This window comes from Carlito syrichta, unplaced genomic scaffold (genome assembly GCF_000164805.1).
Source record: "Carlito syrichta isolate Samal-C Ts95f unplaced genomic scaffold, Tarsius_syrichta-2.0.1 Scaffold311146, whole genome shotgun sequence".
Taxonomy (NCBI): domain Eukaryota; kingdom Metazoa; phylum Chordata; class Mammalia; order Primates; family Tarsiidae; genus Carlito; species Carlito syrichta.
In genome coordinates this window covers 428,920-456,014 of record NW_007255242.1, presented here as the reverse complement: position 1 = coordinate 456,014, position 27,095 = coordinate 428,920, and the positions used below count along the sequence as shown (strand labels likewise).

Genomic DNA, 27,095 nt, shown 5'->3' with positions numbered 1-27,095 from the left:
GAAGGGGGAAATAATAAGAAAGCAAGCATGATCCCCATGGTTTGGGGCACGTGTGTGGATGGTGATGCAGTTTGCTAAGACATGAAACACTACCAAAGAGGTAGTTTTGATAACGGTCAAAAGAGGAAGGGGAGGAGGAGGAAGAAGGAGAGGCGCTCTGGGCTTGTCAAGATGAAGGAACCCATGAGACAACTCAGTCAAAAATTAGTAGGCAACTGTGCATCTATGCCTAAAGCTCTGCAAACAGGTCTGGTCTGGAGCCAGAGTTCTAAGGATCATCACGGAGAGAGCAACCGAAGTCCCAGCAATGAGCAGCATGACTGTGGCTACTGCAAGGGGTCAGAAAAGAACCCTGGGGAAAGTCAACAGTTATGGGATGGGACAGAGGGGGAGAAGCCTTCAAAGAACAGGGAGGGGAGTCATAGAAACAGAAGGCCAACTGAGAGATCTTGGGGCAAAGGAGGAAAGGGAAGATGTGGAGGGACTTTGGGGTTAAAGACCTGTCAAGTGTGGGTAGGTCAAAAATGAGAAGGGGAAAAAAATCCACAATTAGTTCTTATGAACCCACCATTTCCAGAAGATTTCCTCCTGGATATCTCAGTGATCATTTTTAAAAAATTAATAGAAATTCCCTCCAGATCAGAATTTAACAGGAATCCTGCAAGCTGTATAAGATACAGATGGGCTTTTGGAAAACTTCAGATTATGATTCTGACCGTATGATGCACTCACTTGTTAAAATAACTCCTTTGATGTTAGCCCCTTGTCGGTTTTTTTCCCCTTTTTTCCTCATTTGCTATTTTTCCATCTCTTTTTAATGACAAGTCTCCGAAACTCTCTCCAGAAAGCTCAGAGCTTTTCTTCAGCCTCTGCCTCCATGGGCTTACCCCGAGGTTATGGTGATGGTGATTGTCCGTCACACTTCAGACCTCCCTGCAGTCAGATTCTTGGCCCCAGACAGTTCCCTACAGACCTGTCTCCACAGACTCTTAGAAAAGAAGGCAGAACCTAGATTAAGTAGACCAAAGATGAAAAACACATCAACATCTGAGCTATGTATTCCTTTTCAACACCTGACAAGGTTCAGATTTGTTCCCTAAACTGTAGGTTCATGCCAGATTCCACTATATTTGAGGAGAACACAGACATCTTGTGATGGCTTTAAAGAGAGACTGTTTTATATCTTGAAATGTAATATTTGTCACATTTACAAAAAGAAAGCAGAAAATTTATGGAATCTTACTAGCTGTGTCCAGGGGTATGTTTAACAGCTATTTTGGGATGTGATCTGGTGCTTTTAGTAAGAACATAGATGAAGAGGCGTTTTGACAGTGGAAGTATTGATCTGTCTGTCTGCTCTATCCATCTAAAAGTATGCCCAGGAGAGAATCTGGCACTTGAAAAAGGAGGGGCACCAAAACCCCATCTTTCTGAATGAGAAGAAACCCATTTTCCATCTGGCTTCAATGTATACTGGAGCAAAATAGGAGATACAATTATAATGAGGAGTTGAGAGGTGGTGTGGCATGTTTTAGGGGCACTATGCAGTGTGGATCCAAAGTCTGCTTTGCACAAACACACATGGGAGAGGCGTGGTCCGAAGGGAGGGGAGAGAAAGCCCTATTCGTGGATTCAGATGTTAAACAACACAAGATCAGACTGTGCCATGTTGCTCGCCATGTCTGAAGTCATCTCCAAAAAAGTCATCTCATCCTATGAGCATTTTTCTGGGGCCTGTACTGTTTAAAACCACCCTCTTCTCTCTGGAAAGCATCTGTTACAACTGCATCAGGCCCCAGGAGCCTGGACTTGCGTGAGGAGGGATCTTTCAAGGCCAGACCACGCAACCAAGTTTTATCTATTATCACGGCATTAGTCACAAAGCAGCGTTTAAAGTGTTTAGTGACCCCATTTTACTGCCTCCCTTTGAAGCATTTTGTTCTCCAACTCCAGGGTCTCTGAACAAGGCCAAGCAAAGGAGAAAACCCCAGCCTGCTACCGGTATGCCTTTGACAGCTTCCGAGGCTGTATGTCTTCCTTTTTAACAGAGAGAATGCAGATCTTAGGCTCAGAGCCTGGAGAGAAAACAACACCACTGCTTGTATTGTAATATTTTCTTTTTGTTATATTTCTTTTCACTATTTGCTACTTATGGAAACTGATAATTCCAGTTTTCCGTTTCAGAAATGTTACAGATTTAAGTAAAAAGTGAATCGGTTTAGAGGAAACTAATATGCAAAAAGTAGCTTGGGGACATTTGGGGGTAAAATGTAACAGTTGGTTCATAAATGACTGAAGACTGAGAAACGATGTTCTAACTCAAGAAATCTGCTAGACTGTGTAAGAGTCTCAAGGCCATCAACAGGGCACTTTTCAACATACATCCATGCACATGCAAACACAGAATCCAATAAGAATGTTGCACCCTCAGGGAGAGAGAGAAATTACAGCCAACTATCTGGCCTATTAATAAAATAGTCTTAAACAGTTAAACATTTTATTTGGAAAAATCTTAGAAAATTGCTTTCAGAAGTAGACAATGAACTGAAAGTGATAAATCTTATAACTGTATATACTTATCATATTTTTTACCCCCAGTATTCTTATCCAGCATAATCCACCTACCTAACTCTTCAACCTCGCTTCTCTTTTTAAAAATCAAATCTAGCCCTTTGATTGATATTTATCTCCCTGGGGAAAAGAGTTTGGGGTAGGCTCTGAAGTTACCTAAGAGCTATACCGAGGACAAAAAGCCATTGAGTCAAGACCAGAAGAGACAAATCTGAGTTAGTCTCCACAGCTGCACTTCCTGGACTTGTAACACTTAGGAAGCATCTCCTTTAAATATAAAAGCCAATGCTACACAGTGAAATCTTGGCTACCCAGAAGCCCCAAGAATGGTTCTTCCTTTTTCAGATGCTTATATCTTTTTAATTTTCTCGATAGCTGAGCATTTGTCCAATTTGCTTGTTTACATATAAACGTCTTTTTCATGTTAGATGGAAGTCTTTCTAGAATAGCTTTCCCAAGGTCATGCAGTGAGTATAGTGTTAAGCCTGGTTAAACCCAGATCTGTTAGGCCCCCAAATCTCTGTCCTACGGATGCATTAAAGACTAGTGGGTCTAGTTTTTATCATTTACATGACTCCTTCCTCACCGTCAGACTCAACTGTCATTTTTTTTTTTACCATGAAAGACTTTTTTTTTCCCCCTCTGGTTATTTCATGTTTCTCAACTGTGTCATAAGGATAGGACAAGGATATAGCCTGGTGCTTGCACTCTGGGTAGAAAGGGTCCAATTTGTTGAGAGTAGGCTCTGAGGAGGGAGTGGAAGATCCAGTAATCACAATAACAGGGATTTCATGTGACCAAACTCAAAATAGAATTACAAAGAACTCCGCAAATAAAAGACCCTAGGATTTGATAGAAACATTTTTGCTCTATATCCCTTCCTGAATTTGACTACATAATTATGATGTATGTGTCTTTTAGCAGACCAGACACTGAAATAAGGAAGCATCTTTTGAAACAGAAGTGACTGGTATTGGGTACCAGCAGTGACCAGCTTCATTCACTAAAGAGAAGTTATGGAATGTCACAGTTGGAAGGCCCCTTACTGATGAATAGAATGCCACCAACTTCATCGAAAGGTGAGGACAGTGAGACTTAGAGAAGTGGCTTGCCCATGGTTTTATGAGTTACTGTGCAATTGCCATGGATTAAAGAATGGCACATGTTTAAACACTCAAAGTATTAAACACACTTCAGTCATAAACAAGAAAATTTAGCCTTCAGGGCAAACAGCCACGTGTTATTTTCATCTGTTGCGGAGCGGGTACAGTTGAGGGGTGAGGACATGCCAACGCACTGTCCAAACACATGCCCAAATTCTTGCCTCTCTTACGCTCTGTAAAAGGGTCCTGGGTCCTGGGAGAATGGGCTAAATGGTAGACCAGATGTCCGAGCATGACAAAATGGATGTCTCATGCCCACAAGCTGTAAACCATTCTACCCAGGGCAGAATAACAATGTTCAGGTGTCTTCCCCAGATGTTTGATGGGGCTGAGGCCTTTCCTTTGTAGTGGTTGTGGAGGGGCTGGTCTTGTAGCTTCAAAGGGGCCATCTGTGGCTTTGGTACCATCTGTGTATCTTCTGGATGTTTGTCCATGACACACATCTCTTTGAGATGGTAAGCTCGTAGTGAACAAGGGTCATCTGCTTCGCTAGCTTTGCTTGACTAAATCAGAAAGCAGGGAACAGGGCACCGTTTCAGAGGGTTGAGTTCCTCCAGGTTGATGATTCTCTGACTGATGACTAGAGGCTGATAGAAACAGGGAGGTGAGATGAGGGTCCCACGCACCGATGCTTCCGCCAAGCCTCCTCCAAGAAAAGCTCATGCTCAAGTGCTACCCACGGCTGTCCCAGGATGTGGGCAGAAGTTGATGGTATATGAGGTTGAGACCCGTTCTGGAGACTTATGACACAGCCTTCTAAGGGATGACCGAGAATTCACATTCCTTGAGGTAGGGCTCTCATTAAAAGGGGGTTTCTTTCCATGTAAATTAAATTTTCTCCATTTTAACTTTAGCTCTATAAATGTATTTATGAGGAAGACCAAAGACTGACTTTCTCTGGGGACCTTTCAGGGAGACACAGTCCCCCACGGAAGCAAGTGACTGTGATATAATTGTACACAGAGAAGGAGGCTTGAACTATATGTCCTCTAGTGGTTCCATCAGACCCAAGGAAACTAGGACTCCGTCATCTTTAAACAGATTTGGAGGGATTCTGGGCTCTTGCCTTTGTCGTGTCCCTGACATGCCCTAAGACCCTGGTCAGGGAACTGCCATCTGTTTAAGCTTCACCCTCTCCATCTGTAGCACCCATGGAGTCAGGAGGTGCTTGTGATAAGACCAGAGTCAATCTGTTGTTTCTTTGTAATACTACTTATACATATATACCTATGAGGGAGAGCCCCCCAAAAACCAAAATTAGCTTTCAGAGGGAGAGACCCTTGCAGCTTCCCCATGAGGTAAGTGTTCTAGGAATCCATCAGCATCAGTGTACCAGCTAACCTGTTGTGAGGGGCTGTGTTTGGCTTCAGGAAATTTCTTTTTGGAGATTCTTTCCATGCTTTTGCCCATTTCATGGTGGGTGATTTATGAGCACACCTGCCCACACTGCTCTGAGTGTTTAGCAGTTTTTAACCAAAAAATGGCATGATCTCTGTGTCCCATACCCTCTCAATTCACCAGATCTCACCCTGAGGGATTTCTTTTGTTCCCCCAGATGAAAAAAGTCCTCAAAGGGAAACGTTTTGCCAATGTGGAAGAAATGAAACAAAAAAATGGTAGAAGCACTAAAAGGCATCAGAACTGATGAGTTCAAAAACTGTTTTGAGCAGTGGAAAAAGCATCTTAATAGGTGTATTGCATCAAATGGAGAATACATTGAAGGCGACTGAAATTTAAACATGTGAGAATAAATACATAGTTTTGTATGAATGAATTCCAGGTTTTTTGGAGTCCCATATATATATGAATGAACTTCTTTAAAGAAAATAATGGCAGGCTATCCTGTAACATATGACAGTGGCGGTTTTCATCTAAACAGTCTTCTGGAAGAAACTTCTCTGCCTTTGAAGCTTTCTTTGACTACTCCCAAGCCCCTTTACTATAAATTCTGATAGAGTTCACACCACACAGAGAACACCCAGTTATGTGCAATCTATTTTTTCTCCCAAGTGGGAAATCCAACTTTGAGAAGACAAGAACCATTTCATATATGTTTTTATTTTAGTATCTTAGTCCCACAAGTCATGAGGTAGAGGCAGTGGTTTCCCTTGCAAGCCATCTTGCAGTGTGGACAGTATTGTTCCTGATTATATAGCCCAGAGCCTGGCTCTCTGACCCTTAAATAATATAGCTTTCTGTCAGCCACTCTATTCTGAAATAAATTCCTTCGTTGCTTAAACTAGCCAGAGTGATTTTCTATGACTGCAACTAAGAATCTTGGGCAAAATGAAAGGATTAAATGAGTTTCTTTATTGAAAGACTTCTCAGAACCATTAATATGTGCATAGTAAATCTCTAAGAGGGAGATTACATATGTCAAAGAATCTTTGACTAGCCCTATGGGCCTGTCTAACAATGACATCCCAGAATGGTCAGTCTATAAAGTGGTTTACACGGAACCCCAGGCCTGAGACAAACTGTCCATCCTGTCCTCCTGAGGAGAACTGGCCCAGCCTATAGTTAGGCCTGAACGTCTCTGCTGTTGCCTGGCTCTTTGATGCTGGACTGGCCAAAAATGTCCCTTGAAATGGAATCTTCTTTAAAACCACAAAGCAATAGAAAAGAAAAGAAAAGAAAAGGGGTTCCATTTTTCTTTGACCTATGAGTAGATTTTAACTTGTTCCATCCTCTTTTCTTTTAGGTCCAGTACCTTGTGAGTCTGAGTTTATTTTCATGCCCATCTCAAGGCAAAACCTAGTTGAAAGAAGTCCTTCTATGAAACGTGTATAAAACCAGAGGGAAGATAACTCACATAACAACCCACTCTGCATTTCGGCAACTTCCCCTCCTAAGATGACATATTCCCCGTTTTCTTCTCAGGGATTTTCCTAAGGGATTCCATGATGCTTCAAACTTTCAAATCCATCTATCCACCATATTGAAAGTCTCTTTTACCTACTCATTGGTAAAGAGCATTAAGAACATTAGGCGCTTTGGGTTCCAGACAGCTGACTCCCAGCTCCGCCACTTCCTAGTTACATGCACTTAAGCAAGCGGGAAACCCTTCCAAGCCTCAAACATCTCAAATCAGATCTGATCCGGGTGGGTACGCTGTTCCACCAGGAAAGTTATGGGCAAACCCACAGAGGAGTCCATCACCAAGCTATCTAGAAAGAGGACAGGCCATGAACATTCTGCTGAAAGTCTGACCCTGCTGGGGTCACCCTGGCAGCGAGGGGAGGGCCGAGGGGACAGTGAGACTCACGGGACTCCGATCTCAAAAATGTTGTTCTGGATCAGCTGCTTTCCCAACATGATGATGCTGAGCTGGATGCAGAGCTCCATGAGGCAGCCCCCTGGAGCACACTGCAGGAGGAGAAGAGAAAGAAAGTGGTGAGACTGGGGGCAACTCGGCACAGCAAGGGCACGGAGGAATCCACACTGGGTGGGGAGGGCCTGTACCCACAGACATGAGCCGGGACCAAGCCCAGGGTCCACACTTGCCTCTTCCATGCGGTAGCCGTCAAACACGTAGACGTAGCTTCCAGGCCTGCCCACAAACCTGAAATCAAACAGCCCGGAAAGAGTTAGGGGAAGGGTGAACGTGCAGGGCTGCTTGAGGACACGTCTTCTGGGGGAACAGCCATCACCAGTGTCCTCCTCAAAAGAAATAAGGCGGGGCTAGATCACTCAGGGACAGGAGCTCACAGTCTGTTATCAGCCAGCGACCACCCATGTCACCTAGAGTTCGCCTTTTTTTTCTTTAGAGACAAGGTCTCAGTCTGTTGCCCAGGCTGGAATGCAGTGGTATGAACACAGCTCACTGAAGTCTTGAACTCCTGGGCTCAAGTGATCTTCCCGCCTCAGCCTCCCAAGTAGATGGGACTACAGGCTATGAGTAATTTTTTTTAAACTGCTTTTGTGGAGATGGAATCTTGATCAGGCTGGTCTCGAACTCCTGGCCTCAAGCGGTCCCCCACCCCTACTCCCACTTTGACTTCCCAAATTGCTGGAATTACATGCGTGAGCCACCGTGCCTGGCCCCACTTCTTCAACAAGTCAAATTCCGGGGCGCAAAGGGGATCTGGGAAGTGGCTGAGACCAGGCCTAGTGTGTGTGTCTGTGTGTGTGCATGGGTGTGTGATCACTTCTGAACCCCAAAACAATGAAGTCTGCACCAGGATGTGAACTGACAATAGGGACAGGCTGACCCTACTTGTCCTGACAGTGGGTGGCCCAGTCTTCGTGAGCAACGCCCTTTCCATGTGCGACCCCATTCTACTTACCTCCCCTTGAAAAAGGCCACATAGAAGATGGGGGAGTAGGCATTGACAAACTTTAGCAAGAAAGCTTTGAGGATCAAGCGCTCTTCGAAAGTCTGTTCTGTTTTCGGGACCTCTGCAAGAGAAGAGCAAAGCTGGTGAGACCGGGGTGAGATTTCTCACCTCTACAGAGTTTTGGCCTTGACAGGAGCCACTGACTTTCACAGTAGAAAACCAACAAGCCCATCTCTCCGGCACGTTTGAATTGAGTTCATCCGGTGGCTACCGTTAACAAGTCAAAACACAACAGGTGCTGGCATGGCTGGAGAGAAAAGGGGACACTTCTACACTGCTGGTCAAGGTTGGAGGGAGGGGGTACACGGCAACCCACTGGGTACCTGGTCCACTCTCAGGAGGAGACAGGACCACCTAGAAGCCCAAACTTCACCTGCATGCAAACTACGTAAGTAGTAAACCTTCACTTGGACCCCACGACTCTAAAATAAAAGAATTGATTCATTGGGGAGGTCTGCTAGACAGCGTGAGACTACAGAAGGCAAAGGGTACATGGAACCCCAAAGGGTCCACAGGGCCCAACTTTTCTCCTTCCACCTCCCTCTTCTCATTCCTTCAAGTCATGGTTTCACACTGTGCTTCTCAGAGTGGAGTCTGAGCAGGCAGAGCTTCCAACCACCACTCCATCGAGGGCGCTTCAGCCTTTGCCTGTAGAATTTCCATTCTGTAAGATTTTACACGACTCAAAAGGCTTGTCAGTCACTGAACTAGAGTTAAGAGGGTGCAATGACAGAGTTCCCCTTTCTCTCCTCAGGAAAGCATTCATCCATGTGTCCTCTGGGTAGGCTGAGATGTCTCATGCTTATTCACTTGAATGACGGCCGGTCATCAGGTAAGATAAGTGAAGCACAGCCTGAGTCTAAAGTCTCAAACTCGCAGGTGACAGCCCCAGGGTACTCTATCAGGTACAAGCAGAAGAGTCAGCTGACATTCCTGAGAAATACCGAGCAGAAACCTTACAGGTGCCCTCAGAAGACTCAAGACACTTGGGGACCTCCAATGGACAACTGTGTAGGAAGCACAGTAAGTAGAGACCATGACAAATGACAAGAGGCTAGAAGCTGTTCTTAGTCCATCTGGGTTGCTCTAACAAAATATCATAAAACCAGAGATTTACTTCCCACAATTCTGGAGGCTGGGAGTCCAAGTTCAAGGTAGATTTGGTATCTGGTGATTCATAGACTGCACCTTCTCACTATATCCCCAGACAGTGGAAGAAGGAACGCATCTCTCCCAGGCCCCTTTTTTGAGGACTCTGATCCCACGTATGAAGGTTCTGTCTTCACAGACTAATCACCTCCCAACTCCCCAATTCCTAATACCATGACTTTAGGGGTGAAGATTTCAACACAGGAATTTTGGAGAAGCACACATATCAGGCTCATAGCACGAGACCACACTCTGTTCAGAGGCAGAAAGTACTAACTCTGCATCAGAAGAAAAGACTGAGAAGCATAGAAGTGTGCTGAGCACAGGAGAATGACACCCGGGCCACACCGGCTGAGGAGTTCTGGGTCTAGACGAGACTAGTGAGTGGACCCCCGACTTGCCTGTCCACCCACCGGTTCACAGGTGGCTTTTGTGCGACTCACTGAAGAAATAGACACAAAACTCTGTTCTCTCCCTGGAATGCCCGCCCCCGACCCACGTCCTCATCCACAAATCTTTTGCATCCATTAACATCCAGATCAAATATTACCCATAATCTCCTTCCTGAAGCTTTTCCAGATGTCTTCAGCTGGTAGCAATCTCTTTTTTTGTTTTCTTCTGTCATATTTGATATCTCCCTGTATTAATTACCTTCATCCATGCCCTTTGAAAATTAACAGTCGGCCGCGCTCGGTGGCTCAGCCTGTCATCCCAGCACTTTGGGAGGCCGAGGCGAGCGGATTGCCTGAGCCCGTGGGTTCGAGACCCACCCGGCCAACTTGGCGAGACCTCATCTTTACAATAAATAAAAAAGTAGCAGGGTGTGGTAGCAGACGCCTGTAGTTCCAGCTACTTGGAAGGCTGAGGTGGAAGGATCTCCAGAGCCCGGCAGGTCGAGGCTGCGGTGGTCGGAAGCGTGCCATTGCACTCCAGCCTGGGCAACGGATTGAGACTCCGACTCAAAAAAAAAAAAAAAAAGAAAATAGTAATAGTAGCTGTCACTGATGTCCTGACTCTACTTGTTTGGATTCTCTGTAAGTCAAACATGTACGAGTAAGTGGTTCATTTGGGAAGCGCTCCCAGGAGACTTGGTGAGGTAGTGGGATGGTAAGGCAGAGAAGGGAAGGAATTCAAGACGAATGCACTTATGAACAGGAGAGTGGGGCTCAGTCCCCCGGACCCCTGCTTAGGGGCAGCTTAAAGTACACTTCAGAATTAGAATATTGAGGGGAGGGCAAGCGGAAGTCCCCTACTGGCTGGAGGTCACAGTTGGGGTTCACTCCCTGGCACTTTCAGTCTGTCTTATGTACAGGCCAAGCCTGGTCCTGCAACCAGAGAATGCCTGCAGGCAGAGTGGCAGGAAGCCACTGGTGTGAACAGAAGCTATCTGAAGGTGGCGCCTAGGGTGGACCCCAGGAATGTGGGTGCTGCCCCAAATATGTGCTCCCAGGTGCTCTACAGAGAGTGCACAGCTGGGTACCTTTGTTAGCTCATATCTATGTGAGGTAGGTATCACGTTTCACTTGTATACGGAAAGGATACCGAGGTCCAGAGAGTTTACAGCCTGGCTCAAGATTGCCCGGCAAGTAAGCTGACAAGGTGGGATTTGAGCCCAGATCTGCCTACCTCCCAAGGCAGTTTTTACTCTACCGCATTTTGCCGTCAGGATGTTTGACCCACCAGTGGTTGCAGTACACTCTATCTTTTGCCTTCCCACCCTCAACCCCAGCCTAATCTGATGCACCTAAGAAATACTGGTCACTTTCAGTTCACATTCATTGAGCAGCCGCTGTGTGCAAGGTGCCATGCCAAGGTGAATAAAGACATCCCCTCTCCTCCAAGGTGCTTCACTGAGCAAAGTCTGTCTCTTCCAGATTGATCTGTGAGCAGCAGTCTCCTCTCTCATGGCAGAAGGGGTCCTGGGAGGAGAAGTCTGCATTGCCAGGATCTAGCTTCTCACACACCACAGTGAGCCCCGAGTTCATGGTCCATGTTAGAACACAATCTTGGGTACGAAGAGACAATGCCACTGGCAGTGACCACAGCTCACACTAGCGTGTCACCAACCACCTTCTCACACTACTCAGTGCATGTGTGAAGACCACCCTTCGGTAGAAGACTGAAACACCAGGGCCTCCCCTAAGCTTGGAGAGCCTCTAATGTGCCCATGGCATCTAGAGACACAGGCTTAAACACCACTGAGATACAGGGACTGAGCTGCTGGTGAAAACTCAATGGGACCGAGAACTGTAGTGAACAGGATAACTTTGATGAGCTTCTTCAACTGCCTAAAGCATTGTTTAGGAAGTATGTATTTGATAAAAATTTTAGAATAAATTTGATAAACATATATGTAGACACATACAGATTATAACGTTAAAAACCCGACTATAGCCGGGCATGAAGACTCACACTTGTAATCCCAGCACTTTGGGATGCAAAGGCGAGAGGACTGCCTAAACCCAGGGATTTGAGGCCAATCTGGGCAACTTGGCGATACTTCGTCTCTACAATAAATCAAAAAATTGCCAGGTGTGGTGGTGTGTGGCTCCTTGGAAGGCTGCAGCCGAAGGATCGCCTGGACCCGGTGGGGTGAGGCTGTGGTCGCCGTGAGCGCACACTGCAATCCAGCCTGGAGTGCGACTCCAACCCCCAAAAGAAAAACAACAACAACAAAACCAACGATCGGGACATGAGAGCAGACCCCCAAGAGCCCTGCTCGTATGAGGACTCCCAGGCCTTCTGGGTGAGTTGGCGAGGCAGAGATGGGCCTGGTCCTCATCAAATGCATCTCTCCTTTCTGGCCACACAGCTGGATGAGTGTCCGATGAACAAGCTGAGGCCGCTGTCACGATTTCAACGTTTCCTGCGAGGTCTTCTGCTCTCTGGCTCGCTCCCTTCACCCCTGGGGTAGACATCAAGGCTCTAGAGGATAGTGATACCAGCAGAGGGAGGAAGTCCAGATCCCCGAATCACCCCAAAGTGGAAGGCTATCTCCTCCAAACATCTGGCTGAACTGAAACAGGAGCAAGAACTGGCGGGTGGAGGTTGACAGCATTTCTACGGAACGTGCTTCAGCATCTGGATGTGCTTCCACTGACTACCGCGGGTGGCGGAGGGAACTTTGGGAGAGGCGGGTCCTGAGATACCGGTTCTAACATTCCTAAGGGAAGAGAAAGGCTTGCCTCAGCTTGAGCCCTTGGGAAGCAGGGACAGGGTTTCTGATCAGGCCCACAGGTCATGGAGGGTGGCTAGAGCCAAACGTCTCAGGCCTGTGTATCCGTCGAGCCATTGGTTGATTGTCAGTGGGGAGAAACGTGTTTGAGAGACCTGGGGTTTGAGCGTGACACTCTAATACTCTCCGGCGAAAATCACAGGGAATCGTTTCCCACACCTTTCAAAAAGAACACCATGCCAGACTGAGAGCGGCAAGTGGCATTTTGGAGGTCTAAGAAAGACTTGCAGCAATTCAAAGACAAAGCTTCTAAGCCGGCATTGCAGTAATCAACATAGTATTAGCAGAGAACAGTAGCAGAACAGGAAAGGGGGCCTCTGAGAGAACCCCGACAGCATCTGTCATGGTTCAGGCCTGCGCAGAGGAGGCCTGCTCAGGAGACAGCCACACAGCCACAGACAGAGGTGAGCCCCCGAAACGCACGGCCCTGAGAGGGGACTTGAGCATGGGAAGGCCGAGAGATCTCAGATCACGACTTTGCCAGTAGCCCTGTCTGAGAGGGAACCTGGAGACAGCAGGCTGACTCGACAGAGGCTGCGAAAGTCTACTACAACGTCCCTCAGCTGGGAGACAGCTTTGGGGTTTCTCCATCCTTGCATGCCTGGATGGACACCACCCCGTGAGATAAAAGGCACGGACCCTCCCAAATCGCTTGACCAAGTAAGCATTTGGACCGTGATTTGTACCCATCATTGGTGCCTCACACTGCCACTTCAGCCATTTTCTGTAAGTTTATCTATGTTGGCAAGTGCCGGATAAGATCCTTAACCTTTCAGGCCTTTCTCCTCCCTGCCATAACTCCTGCCCAACAAAGAGGCCAGTGTCTTTGCATTGACTGACGTATATCAGCCCCTCACTGGGCTGAAGATCCCACAGGGGACTTCTTCGCCGGATTTTTGCTCCCTTGACTACAGGAGAGCATTCTGAGGCCCAGGTGGAAGTGTCTGTCAGTGATTTCCAAGGTCACTTTCAGTGTTTAGATCTCATAACTCTGAATCCTCTTGCTGTTTTTTCTGTTCTTTTTTTTTTTTTTTTTAGTTGGAGTGCCACTCTGTCGCCCAGACTGGAGTGCAGTGGCCGCTCCCGGTCCCGCAGCCTCGACCGGCTGGGCTCCGGCAATCCTTCCGCCTCAGCCTTCCAAGTAGATAGAGCTACAGGTGCGTGCTATAACATGCCTGGCTAATTTTTTGATTGATTGTAGAGATGAGGTCTCGCCGAGTTGTCCAGGTGGGTATCAAACCAGCGGGCTCAGGTACTCCACTCACTTTGGCCTCCCAAAGCACGGGATTACAGGCTGAGCCACCGAGCCCGGCCCTCATGTCGTTTTAACCCTGTCACTTTCCCCACCCCCACTCCCATCCCACCCCCTCCACATATAGCCTGGATGGTTTTTTAACAAGTGAGGTCAGAGAAGGACATCTTCTGGGCAGATCACGCTGTTACCAGACGCACGCTACTATGCACATTTACCAAATGAATGAATGAGTGAGTGGGTAAATCAATGAATAATAAAAATTATTTTAAAAAATGAAAAAGAGCCGGGCTCGGTGGCTCAGCCTGTAACCCCGCGCCTTTGGGAGGCTGAGGTGAGTGGATTGCCTGAGCCTGCAGGTTCGAGACCCACCTGGGCAACTTGGCAAGACCTCATCTCTACAATAAATCAAAAAATCAGCCGGGCGTGGTAGCGCCTGCCTGTCATTCCGGCTACTCGGAAGGCTGAGGCTGAAGGATCGCCGGAGCCCGGCAGGTCGAGGCTGCGGTGGCCGGGAGCGGCCACTGCACTCCAGTCTGGGCGACAGAGGGAGACTCCGACTCAAAAAAACGAAAAGAACAAGAATGAAAAAGTATTTGTCTTAGACTAAAAACCCCCTGTGACACCCCAGGGAGGACACGGCTTTGCTGAGCAGGATGACAGACGCAACCACTCAAGAGGGAAGAGTCAAACTTCCAGACATAAGCCAGGAGGAAGGGGTGCTAGGGTTGGCTGCAGGAGAGGCCGGGGCTGGTGGAATGCAGGGGGTGGGGGCAGAGAGGGAGAGGAGGCACCAAAGAAGAAACAGAAGTGACAGGTGGGGGGAAGAAAGACCCCCCATTGGGCTTTCCATTGTCGGCTGTTGTGGGGTTTGTGGTGTGACCGCATCCTTTGTCCCTCCACAAACTCTTTAGCAAAGATTCATGAAACCCCGCCTGGATTTGCTCCTGGGGAATGCACCCAGCCTGAGCAGGACTTCAAGGTGAGCACATGGGTGTGAGCCGAGACTGCCCTGCTCACGGGGCTCCACGGGTCTGGGTTACCAATGAGAGAGACTTGGGGAGGAGACACACAGGGTGGAAGGAGAAGGAGGAAGAAAAGGAAAAAGGGGGAAAGAGAAGGCAAGGGGAGGAAGAAGGAGAAGCAGAAAAAGGAAGGAACGAGGAAGGAAGGAAGGGGAAGAAATAAAAGGGAGGCTTTTCAATCTGATTTTTTCTTTTTCTTTAATTTTATAAAAACGTGAACTTCTGCCCACGCTGCCTGGTCATCCAGTCTGATAGTAATGCCACTGCATCTCATCTCTTTTAAATATTTTGGGGGTGAGAAAATTAAAACCAATGTCACCTAAAAAATAAGTCCCCCAAAACGAGGGCCCTGAAATTTGAAACCCGTATCTTGGTAATATGCCCAGGAGGGGACTGGGCTGAGGCAGGGAGCGGCGCGTGTCTTCAGTTTCGTCCCGTCATCCCCTTGGAAGTCTGTGTTCAGCTCTCCAGTCCCTACAGGAATGTCCTTCAAGTTCCCTGGAACAAGAATCAGGTCCTTTCAGAAACCTTTGCTCCAGCTAGAAAGGAGTGGCTCCCTTCCTCCGTACCGATAAATCACAGACCTGGCTGTTATTTATGAGTTTTATTTCTAAAAACAGTCCATTCCTGTGCTTTAGCCACCATAAATAATGGGCATTTCCAATAAACAATCCAAACCCACTTGATAGGCCACTAAATCAGCTGGGTGCCCCCAGTTCAGAGCAGTTCTGAGCCACAGTGTGTGCTTGGCCAAGCCTTCTGGGACGAGGTCTCAGGGAGCACCTCTCTTGGTGAGGGAAAGAATGGAGGCTGGAGGGGAGAGGACTGGCAAAGCCCGGAGCTCCAGTGTGGCTTTCGGATCCCTTTCAACGGCCAACACAGAGAGCCTCGCCTCTGACAGAGACCGTGTGGCTGAAGACATAGACCAAGTGTCCCCAGAGTCCTCTTGGGGTGGGACGATGTCTACAGGCCAGGAAGGACAATCTGCATTTGAGGCCACCAAGCCGGATCCCTTCACAGGACTCCCTCTGGAGTGTTCTGAAGCTGAGCCCCATGAGAAATGGTTCAGTCTTGTCCTTTATATAACCCTGATTAAAGTGGCTGAGGATTCCATTGTGATGGGGACAAATTAGTGGGGAGTCAAATGGAGAGAGTGTGAGGAGTTAGATGGGCAACCCCTTTCCATCACTCATGAGACCCTGAAATCCCACCTCCCCCAGGAAGCACCCCCAGGTTGATCAGAGGCCATCTGGAAGTTTCACCTGCTCCCGACCTGTGGGAGCAGATTCCCACCAGAGAACAGACTCCATGTTGGGCCAGAAGGAACCATCAGATAAAGCTCCTATGCTCAGTCACTACCATCACCAAAACCCCCCTTTCTTTTAAGAGTTAACTCACAGGTGCATTGTGTCATGAAAAATATATGCGTGTAATGATCCAGCTGTAAACCATCTTGCAAAATAATTAGTATGAAAGCCCAACTTCATCCCAGGGGACCAGCTTATGACCCAAAGTCCCCAGAGTGCTGTCCTCAGCCTGTGCAAACAGTACAGCCAGCAAGGAGACTCCGGTTGCCAAATCTGAATCTTGGAAAGCCACTTCTTCTAACTGGGGTCCCCAACAGCCCAACCGGCAAATGCATCGTGACGGCGGCGAGACGGAATGAGATGCTCAATGGATATTTTGCCTGGCACCAGCACCAGCACTGACCTGGGCAGAGGCATAGAGGGGCTGAACCTGTGTGGCTGAGTCTGCAATCAAAGGCATCCACTCCTCTCCTTACCTCTCCCCAAGGCAGGCCAAGTCTTTGCACACAGCGATGTTTCCTGACGACCCAAACATCTGGTCTTCCATTTGGGCTGGGGAGACAGGTAGAGGGACTGTCTGAGCCCCTCAGTGACACTGCTGCCGTGAGGTGGGAGTCAACTGAGAAGCAAGCCAGCTGGGTGAGGAGGTGGCCAGCCCAAGGCCTAGGGGAGCTGAGAGCACCTGACCTGTAGATTCAGAGGGTATCCTCCCCCCTGTGGTTCTGAAGAGCTTCTTAGCTCAAAGGGCTCCTCCCTTAGAGTCAGGGAGGTAACTCCTGCCCCCAGAAGAGGAACGTGAGACCTACTGTGCAGGCTAGCAGCCTAGCCCAAGGTGGCAGTGCTCTTGGGGCATCTTCTTTTAAGGAAAAAAGGACATAAATAGCAAGGGAGCACCAGCAAAGAAAGAGATGGGGCGGGAAGGGGGCGTGCCATATTCTGTTCTCAGCCAATCCTACATTCAGCACCTGCTGTGCGCAAAGCGTTGTACAGGCACTCGATGCGAATTCCCTATTTGATTGCTAACAACTGCCCTATAAGGATTTTCTCCCTGTGGGAGCAGGAAGGTGCGCCCTGTTCCTTATCCCAGACACGCCCAGCCTCCACAGGCCCTCTGCAAGTCCACACACTCTTCCGGAAACCATCCCCAACTTCTCATCCCTTCCCAAGGGAAGACAACCCAGAGAGAATTCTTTTGTCTTTCCCACCATTGGCTTTCTTCACTGGACAAATATCTACTGAGCGATGCCGACGTGCCAGGGGCGGGCATCAGGAGTGCAGCGGTGAATGGACCAACAAGATTCCTGTCCCGTGGGGCTCACAGTCAGGAAGGGCGCGGGACGCACACGAGGGTGACGAGTACTAAAATAAATACGTAGAGAAATGAGAAGGAGAGGGAAAGGGTGGCAGGAAGGGAATCTTGTCACCGGTCAGGAAAGCCTCTGGGAGGTAACCTCTAGACTGAGACCCGAAGGAGGAGAGGGCGTGGGGACCAGGAAGAGCGCCAAGAGACGGCACCAGCAGGGTCCAGGCGCAGAGGCAGACGAGCTCCGGCCAAGAACAGCAGGCCCAGAGGACGGGAGCGTCCGGATGCTGGGGTGGGGCTGGAGAGAGGGTGGGGGAGGCCGTGTGGGGCTTTGGAGCCCCAGGAAGCAAGGTGGGAAGCACGGTGGGTTTCTGAGCGGGGGAGGGATAGGATGAAGTGACGTCTCGCCAAAGGACCACAGGGGATGAACTGTGTGGGGGGTGGGGAGGGGAGGCAGAAGTGGAGGCCGAGAGATGGACGGGGAGTGTGACGCTGTCCAGGCAAGAACGGACCCATGTGGAACTTGTGAAACGTGGTCAGATCCGGGATTCGTTGGAAGGTCGAATGAACGATGCCTACCAAAAGACATCTCGTCTTGGGGACGAGAAAGAGAGAGAGAAAGAGAAAGAGAGCGAGAGAGCGCGCCAGGATGGCATTTGGGTTTGGGGGGTGAGCCTTTAATGACACTCAGGTTTGGGTGTGAGAATTTGGGTGTTGGCGGTGCCATTTCCTGAGATGGGAAGAAGGGGTGGAAGGCAACAGGTTTGGAGAACAAAATCAAGAGCTCCGAGTGGGACACATTGAGTCCCGTTTCCCCCAAGTCATAGCCCGAGGCAGTGGAGCTTTGCACGGATCTAGAACCACCCTTCAAAGGACCTGGCCAGCTTTGAGATGTCAGAACCTCCAGCCAATCAAAGCCCCGATGTTGAGGTTGGACTGGGTGATTTCCCAAGTTCCTGCTTCTGGTCTTCTGTGCCCTAGAATACAATTCACAAGGCTTTGACAGAAGAACAGAAGCAGACTCCAGGCTAGAAATCAGAAGGCCTTTCTGTCCAAGAGTCTCCAGAGAGGCGAATGTGTCTTTCTGAACCTCAGTGTCCTAATTCCTAACACGGCAGCTTCCTCGAACACCTGTTGTGAAGACCAAGTGAAATAAGCATGGGAGTACCAGGCATAGGGTGAGGTCTGGACACTTGACTGTATAATTAGAGTGCAGAAAGTGCTCCCTTGGCGACCAAGAGGTGCCAGCAACTTAGCCGAAAACTCCTGAGAACCCTCTTAGGAGGTCAGGGGAGAACACTTCGGCATCACATGGGTTGGTGTGGTTCCTGGAGTCATGGAGGGCCACCTCCCTTGGAAGAGAGGTGGAAGAGTATATCATCAGATCTGTTGGCTTTGGAAGGTTGGAGACTCAAGACTTCCTGGTGGTATTTTGACTTTAATTTTTTTCTTTTGTAAAAACATAACAAGCCGGGCTTGGTGGCTCAGCCTGTCATCCCGCGCCTTTGAGAGGCTGAGGTGAGTGGATTGCCTGAGCCCGCAGGTTCGAGACCCGCCTGGGCAGTGAGGCCTCATCTCTACAATAAATCAAAAATCAGCCGAGCGTGGTAGCACATGCCTGTAATTCCAGCTACTCGGAAGGCTGAGGCGGAAGGATCACCGGAGCCCAGCAGGCGAGGCTGCGGTGGCCGGGAGCACTCCAGTCTGGGCAACAGAGTGAGACTCCAACTCAAAAAAAAAACACAAAACATAACAAAGCATGCAGCCCCCCAAAGTCTGAGAGCCTCCACCCTCCCCTTGTGCGTGCCGGCCTGGGAGACAGGTGACTGTGCTCAGAGTCAGCTCCGCGGCCCTCCTCCCGCCTGGGCCATCTGCCTCGCCTGGCTGTCCCCATCCTAGAGACACCGCATCTCTTGTCACTGACGCGCGTGGGTTCTGTGCATTTCAAACCTCCTGGAGACTTTGTGCCTTCTTTTGCTTTCCCACTGACGACTTCCTGGGGAACCAGGACAGCTACGGGTGACGGTGCAGCAGGAAAGCATCCTGGTCTCCCCAAGGACACCGAGAGCAACCCGCCTCGGACTAGTTCCGTGACCTGGGGCCTGTGTCTCCGTCCTCTCCTCTCTAAGATGAGAATGTTGAGATTACCTGCTACCCCATGGGGCCGTTTCAAGGGTTAAATATGCTGACTGATGTAAAGTGCTGACGATAGTGTTTAGGACAGGGTGTGCGTGGCAGGGAGGCACAGGTGAACAGAGAGTGCATGCTCACGCAGACCACTATTAGCTGCATGCCTTGGTCAAGTCTTTAAATCCCTTCCACCTTCTCATAAGTACATGCAGAGGCATGACCAAGCCCCAGAGTCACTGTGAAACCTCTGTGGGAAAAAGGATGCCAGCCAAGTCCATGTACAGACTCATAGAACTCGGGCCTCTTCCCCCATTCCCCCTTCCGATCCTGTCCTTGTCCCCACCCTCAGGAGCATCTGGGGCAGGGAACCCAGGAGGGGACTCACAAGCTCAGCCATTTTCACGGGAATCGGAGACTTCGACGTCACTCAATCATCTCTGTTCAGGGGCCCACGTGAGCCCAACCCTGTGACCTCGAGAGATTCCACAGCCACGAGGGACGGGGTGCCCAGCCCCACACACCACACGGCACTCTGCACACAGCCTTGAAAGGGAGAGAACGCAAGAGGAGGAAGAGGCAGAGCCTCCGTCAGAGACGACTGTCTGCAAAGGCAAGCCAGCGGCTTCTAGATGATTCAGCCCAGATGCCTGTGGTCAGCCCCGCCTCCTGCACCCACTCTGACTCGAAGGGTCGTCCCCCTTCCTGGCCAAGCTGCACCCACAGCTGTGTCAAACATGCCGCGATAAGAGCCTGCAGTCTTCAAGAGCACGAGACAACCTGCTCCCTCCAGCCACGGCCTCCGGTCGCCTCCCGGAATGGACAGAACGCAGGGGACCGAAGCAGAGTTCGGTCCACCCACTCCCTGGAACCCTCACGGCTGACACACACTCCAACCACCAACGCTTGCTTCTGGCTACACACTCTGTACCCTGTGCCTCTGCCAGCCAGGCTCCCTCTCAGTCAAGGCTCCAGAGCTTCATCTGTTTCCCTAGAAACCCCCATCCTTGGCCCCAGGATTCAGCTCAGTCCGCTTCACCAGTACTGCGCTGTCTCCCAATTCCAGCATGTTCCACACCCAGCGTGCCTCTTGTTATGAGGGCGGCCAGGGAGACAATTACTGTCTATTAAAAGGCAGTTAACACATTTAGCTTTTGGTCACAAGTATCTGTGGCAAAAATGGGCCTTGGATAGGCCTCACGCCCGGGCCTCTTAAGGGCTGCTCCTGGAAATGGGTCTTCCATCACCCTGCCCTGTAGGAAATACTTGGGGACTTGGTGGGGTTGTTTACACAAGCTGCCTGCACCTGGTGAGCAAAGCACACCATCACAGCCTCCTTGACTATCAAGAGATCTGGGGCGGGAAGCCAGACGAGTGTCAAACCCCTCATGAGAATAAGCCTGCAGACGTCTCACTCGCTCCATTAAGTGGCATTATGTCCCTATAGAGGAGACAACCCACTGCATTGACAAATACGTGCTAAGATCTGCCATGGGCCAGGCACTCTGAGGGGATCAAAGTCAACAAAAGAGCCATTGTTCTCAAGGGCCTTGCAGCCTGCTGAAAGCAAGAGGCGGAGACCTTTCCTGCTCACAGAATGGCCACGTGAGCCAGCGGGCTGTGAGCAGAGGGCATGGATGGCCTTTCCAGATTGAAGCATTTAACAGCCCTCATCCACCTCTGGGCTCTCCTTCCCGGACATGGTGTCCACAGTGGTCTCGGTCAGTCTGGGTGCCTGTGCAGGAGAGACCCCTGCCTGACCACACTAGGAATGCAGGGCGAGTAGGAACACACGGACACCTTATGCTAGGCAACCAAGACTGCAAGGCAAATTTATGATCCCAGCAGAACCTAGATTGTTCCACCACCGAGGCACACATCCAAATGCAAATAATCACATAGGGCAGTGCAGGACTGACGTCCAGCGGGTAGTGACAATCTACACTCCAAACTTAGCCTTTGCCCTTGCTGGTCCGGCGGGCTGGAGTTCTCCCTCCAGATATCTGTGGGGCCAGTTCCCTCCTGCCACTCAGGTCTCAGCTAGGTTACCACCCCGCCAGGCCTCTCCTGACCAGTGGATCCGACCAGTGGATCCTGACCAGTGGCCCCCCAAAACTCTCCATTTCCCCCAAAGCTCCCTCATCCCCCGTGGAATGTCCCTGCTCACTAGTCATTGTTCCCTGTCCGCCGTGCACACGCGCTGAGAGCAGGGATCGTGTCACTTGTTACCGCCGTGTGCCCGCAGTTGAGACAAGGTAGCTGGTACAGGTTAGGCGTAGGCAGACAAATGTCTCATGGGCAGGATTGAGGAAGTATTCCGACATTTTTCTTATCACATTTTTACTGCAGGTTAGGCTGGTATGCGGACCCCCTCAGCCAATCAAAAGAAAATTCCATCAGATGTAAGAATGAGACAGCCCAACCATTCAATTCACGGTTTAACATAAGAATCACTAAAAATCTGTCCCTGTTGACGGTGGAAGGTTGAATACCACCCCTTACTAACCAGAGCCATAGAAATGATCATAAGACCACCTTTCAGCATATGAACTTGTGAACTGGAAAAGTCTTTGCTCCTGCAAAGACAGAATACGTGCTCTGGAAAAGGCCATCCCTCCTCCCGTCCCTCCTATCGGAAGCTGAGAGATGTCAATCTCTCCAGAGCGAGGGTGCCCAAGCTGCACACTCTTTAGCCTATCAATGGTGGCAAACCCACATCTAGTTTTTTAGGTAAGAGCAAAAATGCAGTCCGTTTTCGAAAAGAGACTTGCCTGTGCCAGGCTTTTCGGGTATGAATCTTCCACCTGTCCCTTTCTCCCTCTCTTCTCATGAATAAATTTTGTTTCAAAACTTTGCTGGCCACCCTGAAAAATTATTTCAGGGTCAGCAGAAAAATCCCTAAGAGCTGAGAGACCAGAGAAGGATTCACCGGGAAGGTAAGCCTCAAGATGCCCTTTACAGAAAGGGCACAGAAACAAGGACACACAGGGTGGCCTAGGGTGACCGCAAGTTGGGTGGATGGGCTGGGTGGAACCACCCAGTGGGAAAAAGGTGGTTGAGAGCTCAAATGCCAGTGTCTTGCTGACCAAGAGAATAGGAAAGTTCTCTGGGGCGGGGGTGGGGGTGATGCCTCCAGGCCCATGCTTGGGAAAGGCTGGCAGGAAGGGGATTTTGCAGCTAGAGGGCTACAGAAAGAGGCTGAAGATCACGGCATAGGCATGAGACTGTGGAAACAGTCCAGAGAGGATGACCAGGGGACAGAAGGAGGGACACGGTGAAGGATCAATAAAATGTTGTCCAAAGAAGTTCCTCCCTGTCCAGGGCGACACAGTCGGGTGGTGGGAGGAGGAAGCCGCCAAGTCTACAACTCAAAGCTTCTTCCTGGATTCTCCCATTCAGGGGTCCTTCCACCACACAGCAGTACCTCTCCGAGCCCTCTGGGAATATCTGGTCTAAGACAGGCAAGAGCACAACCCAGGGCAAATGCCCGCGTGGGCCCCGGATGGCAACCCCACATACCACTTAGATACTTCCACCCGGATAGTGAGAAACCGACCTCAAACTAGCACAAGGGAGATTTGCATTTTAGAGTTAGAATCTGAGTTTGAACCTTAGTAAGATGAAGATATAACACTTCCCGTGTTGGCCATGCAGTTTTCGTCAAGGGGAAATGGTGCTACAAACTTTTTTTTTTTAAAGTTTACAACTATTTGATGAGCTCTGTCATCAGAGAGGACAAAATGTGCTTGTTAGAATTCCTCCCCCTTTCGGGGCACAGACTTTCTCGTGGAATCCTGGACGCTGGTTTAATGACCCAGAGTAGCCAGAGCTTTTGGGGTGAGTACTGTCAGGGACAGTGGATATATCTTCACGAGAAGACTGGGTTATGACCCATTTTGTTTACGGCCTTAAACCAAAATGTAAGATCTGGCTTTGCACATGGGAAGTACTCACAAAATACTTGGTGAGTTTTTGGTTGGTGCCCCCTCTACTTATCTTCCATCTTTGCCTCTATCCAGAATCATGTAAGAAAAGCAAAATAAAGTAACACAAATGGACAGCAAGAAGAGATGTCTACGTCATCACTGATTTCCTGTTCCTCTTTTCTCTACTTCCTGCCCCCGCACTCAGCGGTGTCCTTCACATTAGATCTTCCTGTTTCTCCCTCCTCCACTGCATCCTATTTCACCACCTGAGCAATTTTGCAAGCATACAGCTCCCATCGTTCCACACTCTTCCAAAAAAAATCCTCCGTGGGGTTGGGTTGGTTCTAGGTCAGGTAGGGGACATTTCTTTCCACTCCTGATGCCCCCTTCCTGTGGCTGGAGTGTGATTCGATGTAACACCCTGGCTTGTCTTTCCCACCTCACTCATGTCTTCTTTTGGGAGAAAGAAAGGGGAACAGCTTATCTTGCTGGTCAGTCTGGAAGGGGGCGCTGGCATTCCTCACCTACCCTCTTCCTCTGCCCTGCTTTGGGGGAGCAAAAGTCTTGAGAAAGCAAGTATTCTCCGGTGCCCCATCTAAGCCCCAAGACTCACAGGACTGCCCTGCCCGCTGCTGCCTGCCACTGAGGAAGAACGTCTATCTGGCTCCCGTGCTCAGCCATCTCCCCCAGTGGGGCTGTTTTCCGTTTCATGGCTGATATTCTGGTGTTAGCCATGCCTGCCCTTGTTTCATTTCTCAGTGATCAGGCCAGGAAGACAGTACCGTTTATTGAGTGCCCCTGGACACTCCAGCAAACACTTTCCCGTTTTCTATGAAAATAAGCACGGAGCCTTCAGCCTGGCGTTTTAGGTCTTCCGCCAAAAACAAAACACTAAAACAGGTATCAGTCAACTCCCTGGGCCCAGTCTCCCACTACACCGTGCCCTGGACATGCTGTGGACCTCAGAGCAGCCTCTACACTGGGGTCCTCTGGTATGCTAGACATGCCCCACGTTTTCTCTTTCCTGTATCTGCTGGCATTTAGACCCACTACGCTTCTCCCTGTGGATCCCAGCAGCTCCTGGGCCACTTCTCCATGTCCCTTTCCTAGTTTCCAGGGATCTGATCTCTCCCTTCAGTGCCATATTTCTCACTTCGTCTCCTTTGCCGGGAGATTTCTTCTCTTCCTGCACACTCCTCTTCCCTGCACCCACACTCTTATATTTATCTGATACTCATATGTGAGCTCTCCAGTTAGATATCTCTACCTCTGAGACCTCTCTAAGTCCCCAGAAGTGCTGATTCTCCTCCCGAGGGCCTCTATAGAACCCCATAGAGCATTAAACAGGCCGAAGCAAAATTCTCTGCTTATTTTTCTCAAGAAGCTTATGAAAAAACACAGATAACACTTGTAGATACACATCTGAAGAGAGCAGGAATGCCCCCCTAGATGGTAAACTGCTGATATCAAATTAGAAGTCAAAGTGCCCAACGGAGTACAGGCTGAGATGGGGAAAGGGAAAGACAGAGGAACTTTCTGGAATTCTCCAGTTCTCGTGAGAAGGCATTTTTTTTTTTTTTGGAGTCAGAGCCTCACTCGTTGCCCAGGCTAAAGTGCAATGGCACAATCACCACTCCCCGCAGCTTCAGCCTCCTGGGCTCAGGTAATCCTCCCATCTCAGTCTCCGAAGTAGCTGGGACTACAGGCGCGCGCCCACATGCCTGGCTAATGTTTTAATTTTTCTGTAGAGATGACGTCTTTCTATGTTGCCCAGGCAGGTCTTGAGCTCCTGGCCTCAAGCAATCCTCTCACCTCAGCCTCCCGAAGTGCTAGGATTACAGGTGTGAGCCACCACACTCGACCCGGAAGTCTCTCTTGAGGAGGCAGTTATCCTATCACCAATCTGGCTTCTATCTGGTCAGTGATTTAAAGGCATCAAACAGCCCACAACTCCCCTGTGAGGTTAGTGAGAAGCTAGGACTTAGTCCCTAGAGTCAAAGAGGGAAATCCCTCAATTGAGAGAGGCAAGGGATGTATGCAGGCCACCCAGAATAAATACCAGGAGGACAGGGTCTCAGCTCTCAGCCCTCCCCCACTCAGTAAGCACGGACTCCGAATGCCAAAACGTGGCGCTCAGGCAACAGCAGCCTGGGGCTCAAATAACGCGTCTGCACATCGAGGCCACTGCATTTTTCTCACTGGTTTGAAGCTTGGGAAGCCTGATATGCCTCTTTGAAGTCTGCTCAGTGCCTGGGGAATGTGTGGATTTTCTGGGGCCTCTGACAATACAGGGATAGATAAGACCCTCTCGGGCTCAAGTATCAAGAGGCTTTCCTCAACTTTATAAATGCTGCTGGGAAAATGAGGCGAGCTAAGACTCTGTACTTTTTAACAGAAAATCTTGAGTCTGTCTTGCTTCTCAATTAGGTTAGACAGAATGGACCCAGGATTTATCCTTAGGGGATAGTGAGTTCCCCGCCGTATGAGGCAATCAACACTGGCTACAGAGGATCTACAGAGGACTACAGATGAAGAATGTTACAGGAAGGACTTCTGCCTTTCAGGAAGCCTTTGGCAGGCCCACAAGCGCCTAAACATTGTTTGCACTTTCTCCTCCCGCCAGTTAAAATGCACTGCACAAAACACACTGTCCTGCTCCTTTCTCACTTGGGGGCCATTATCACCAAAACTCTTGCACACTCTGATTTGACCGTGTTCAAGGGGGGCCTAGGACAACCACAGGATTTGGTGACAGCAGTACCAATTTTGGTGAGCCACTTGGCCACGGCACCGTAGATCTCGTCCAGGATGATGATGACCACAAGGTTGATGATGACCGCCGTGGCTGTCACTGTCACCCGGACATTGGAGCGTGTGGCCTTGTTGAGAGACAGAGCAGCTGCAGTTGTGATCCGATACACAATCACCCCAAAGACAATTGAGAATGTCAGGGCAATCTGTTCAGAGAAAACGGGGAGAGGGACACATCAGTGGGCAATTGTGCAGCACATACCATTGGCTCAGCCAGCAGTACTGTTTGCTGTTAGCAGGTGTGAGCAATCTGGAATCCCCTGGTGGGCAAAAGGAGAACTGCAACCCCTCCTTACTCCAAATTCTGAGTACCTTTCCCAGGGAAAAGAATCTAGTTTTTGCAGATTCCATATGGTTTATAATATGCTCGCATGCGTGCACGCGTGCGCGCACACACACACACACACACACAGGCATGAAAACACTGGACGCTGAAGTATACAGCACATGTGATGTGATTTCTCTCATTAGGGAGATTTCAGTCTACTATGGAGATAAGATGAACGCCTTTCAACCATAGTAAATGACATGTGAGAATCTATTAAGGGCTAAATGTGGCGTGCAATTGCTGGAGGAACTCAGAGTACAGGCGAGAAAGCAGATCTGAGTGATCAGAGAATATTTTGTGGAAATGGGGTTTAATCTGGACCTTCCATGAGAGGAACTAGGGAGCCGTTGAAGGTGTTTAAGCTACAAAAGGATGAGTTACAGCTTGACGGGTGGAGGAAGGAAGGTTACCCAAAGGAGAAAAAAGGGAAGAAATTAAGAGTAAGATCTTTAGACCCTCAGTCCTCGGGATGAAATATCACAATGAGACTTCTCTTAACCAGGTAACTTGAAATGGAAAACTCCAATTTCTTTTTTTTTCTTTTTTTTTTTTTTTTTTTTT

The 27,095-nt window shown here is 49.3% G+C and overlaps 1 protein-coding gene across 1 annotated transcript in view; it reads right to left on the bottom strand.

Moving 5' to 3' along the window:
* The window catches only part of ANO2 (anoctamin 2), a 374,120-nt gene that overhangs the window by 69,125 nt on the left and 277,900 nt on the right, over positions 1-27,095 (bottom strand). Inside the window, exons 16-19 of the mRNA XM_021717811.1 lie at positions 26,157-26,352; positions 8,021-8,132; positions 7,239-7,296; positions 7,000-7,100 (exon numbers count right to left, since the gene is read on the bottom strand). Of these exons, the coding sequence (XP_021573486.1) occupies positions 7,000-7,100; positions 7,239-7,296; positions 8,021-8,132; positions 26,157-26,352 (467 nt within the window). The remainder of the gene's footprint in view (positions 1-6,999; positions 7,101-7,238; positions 7,297-8,020; positions 8,133-26,156; positions 26,353-27,095) is intronic.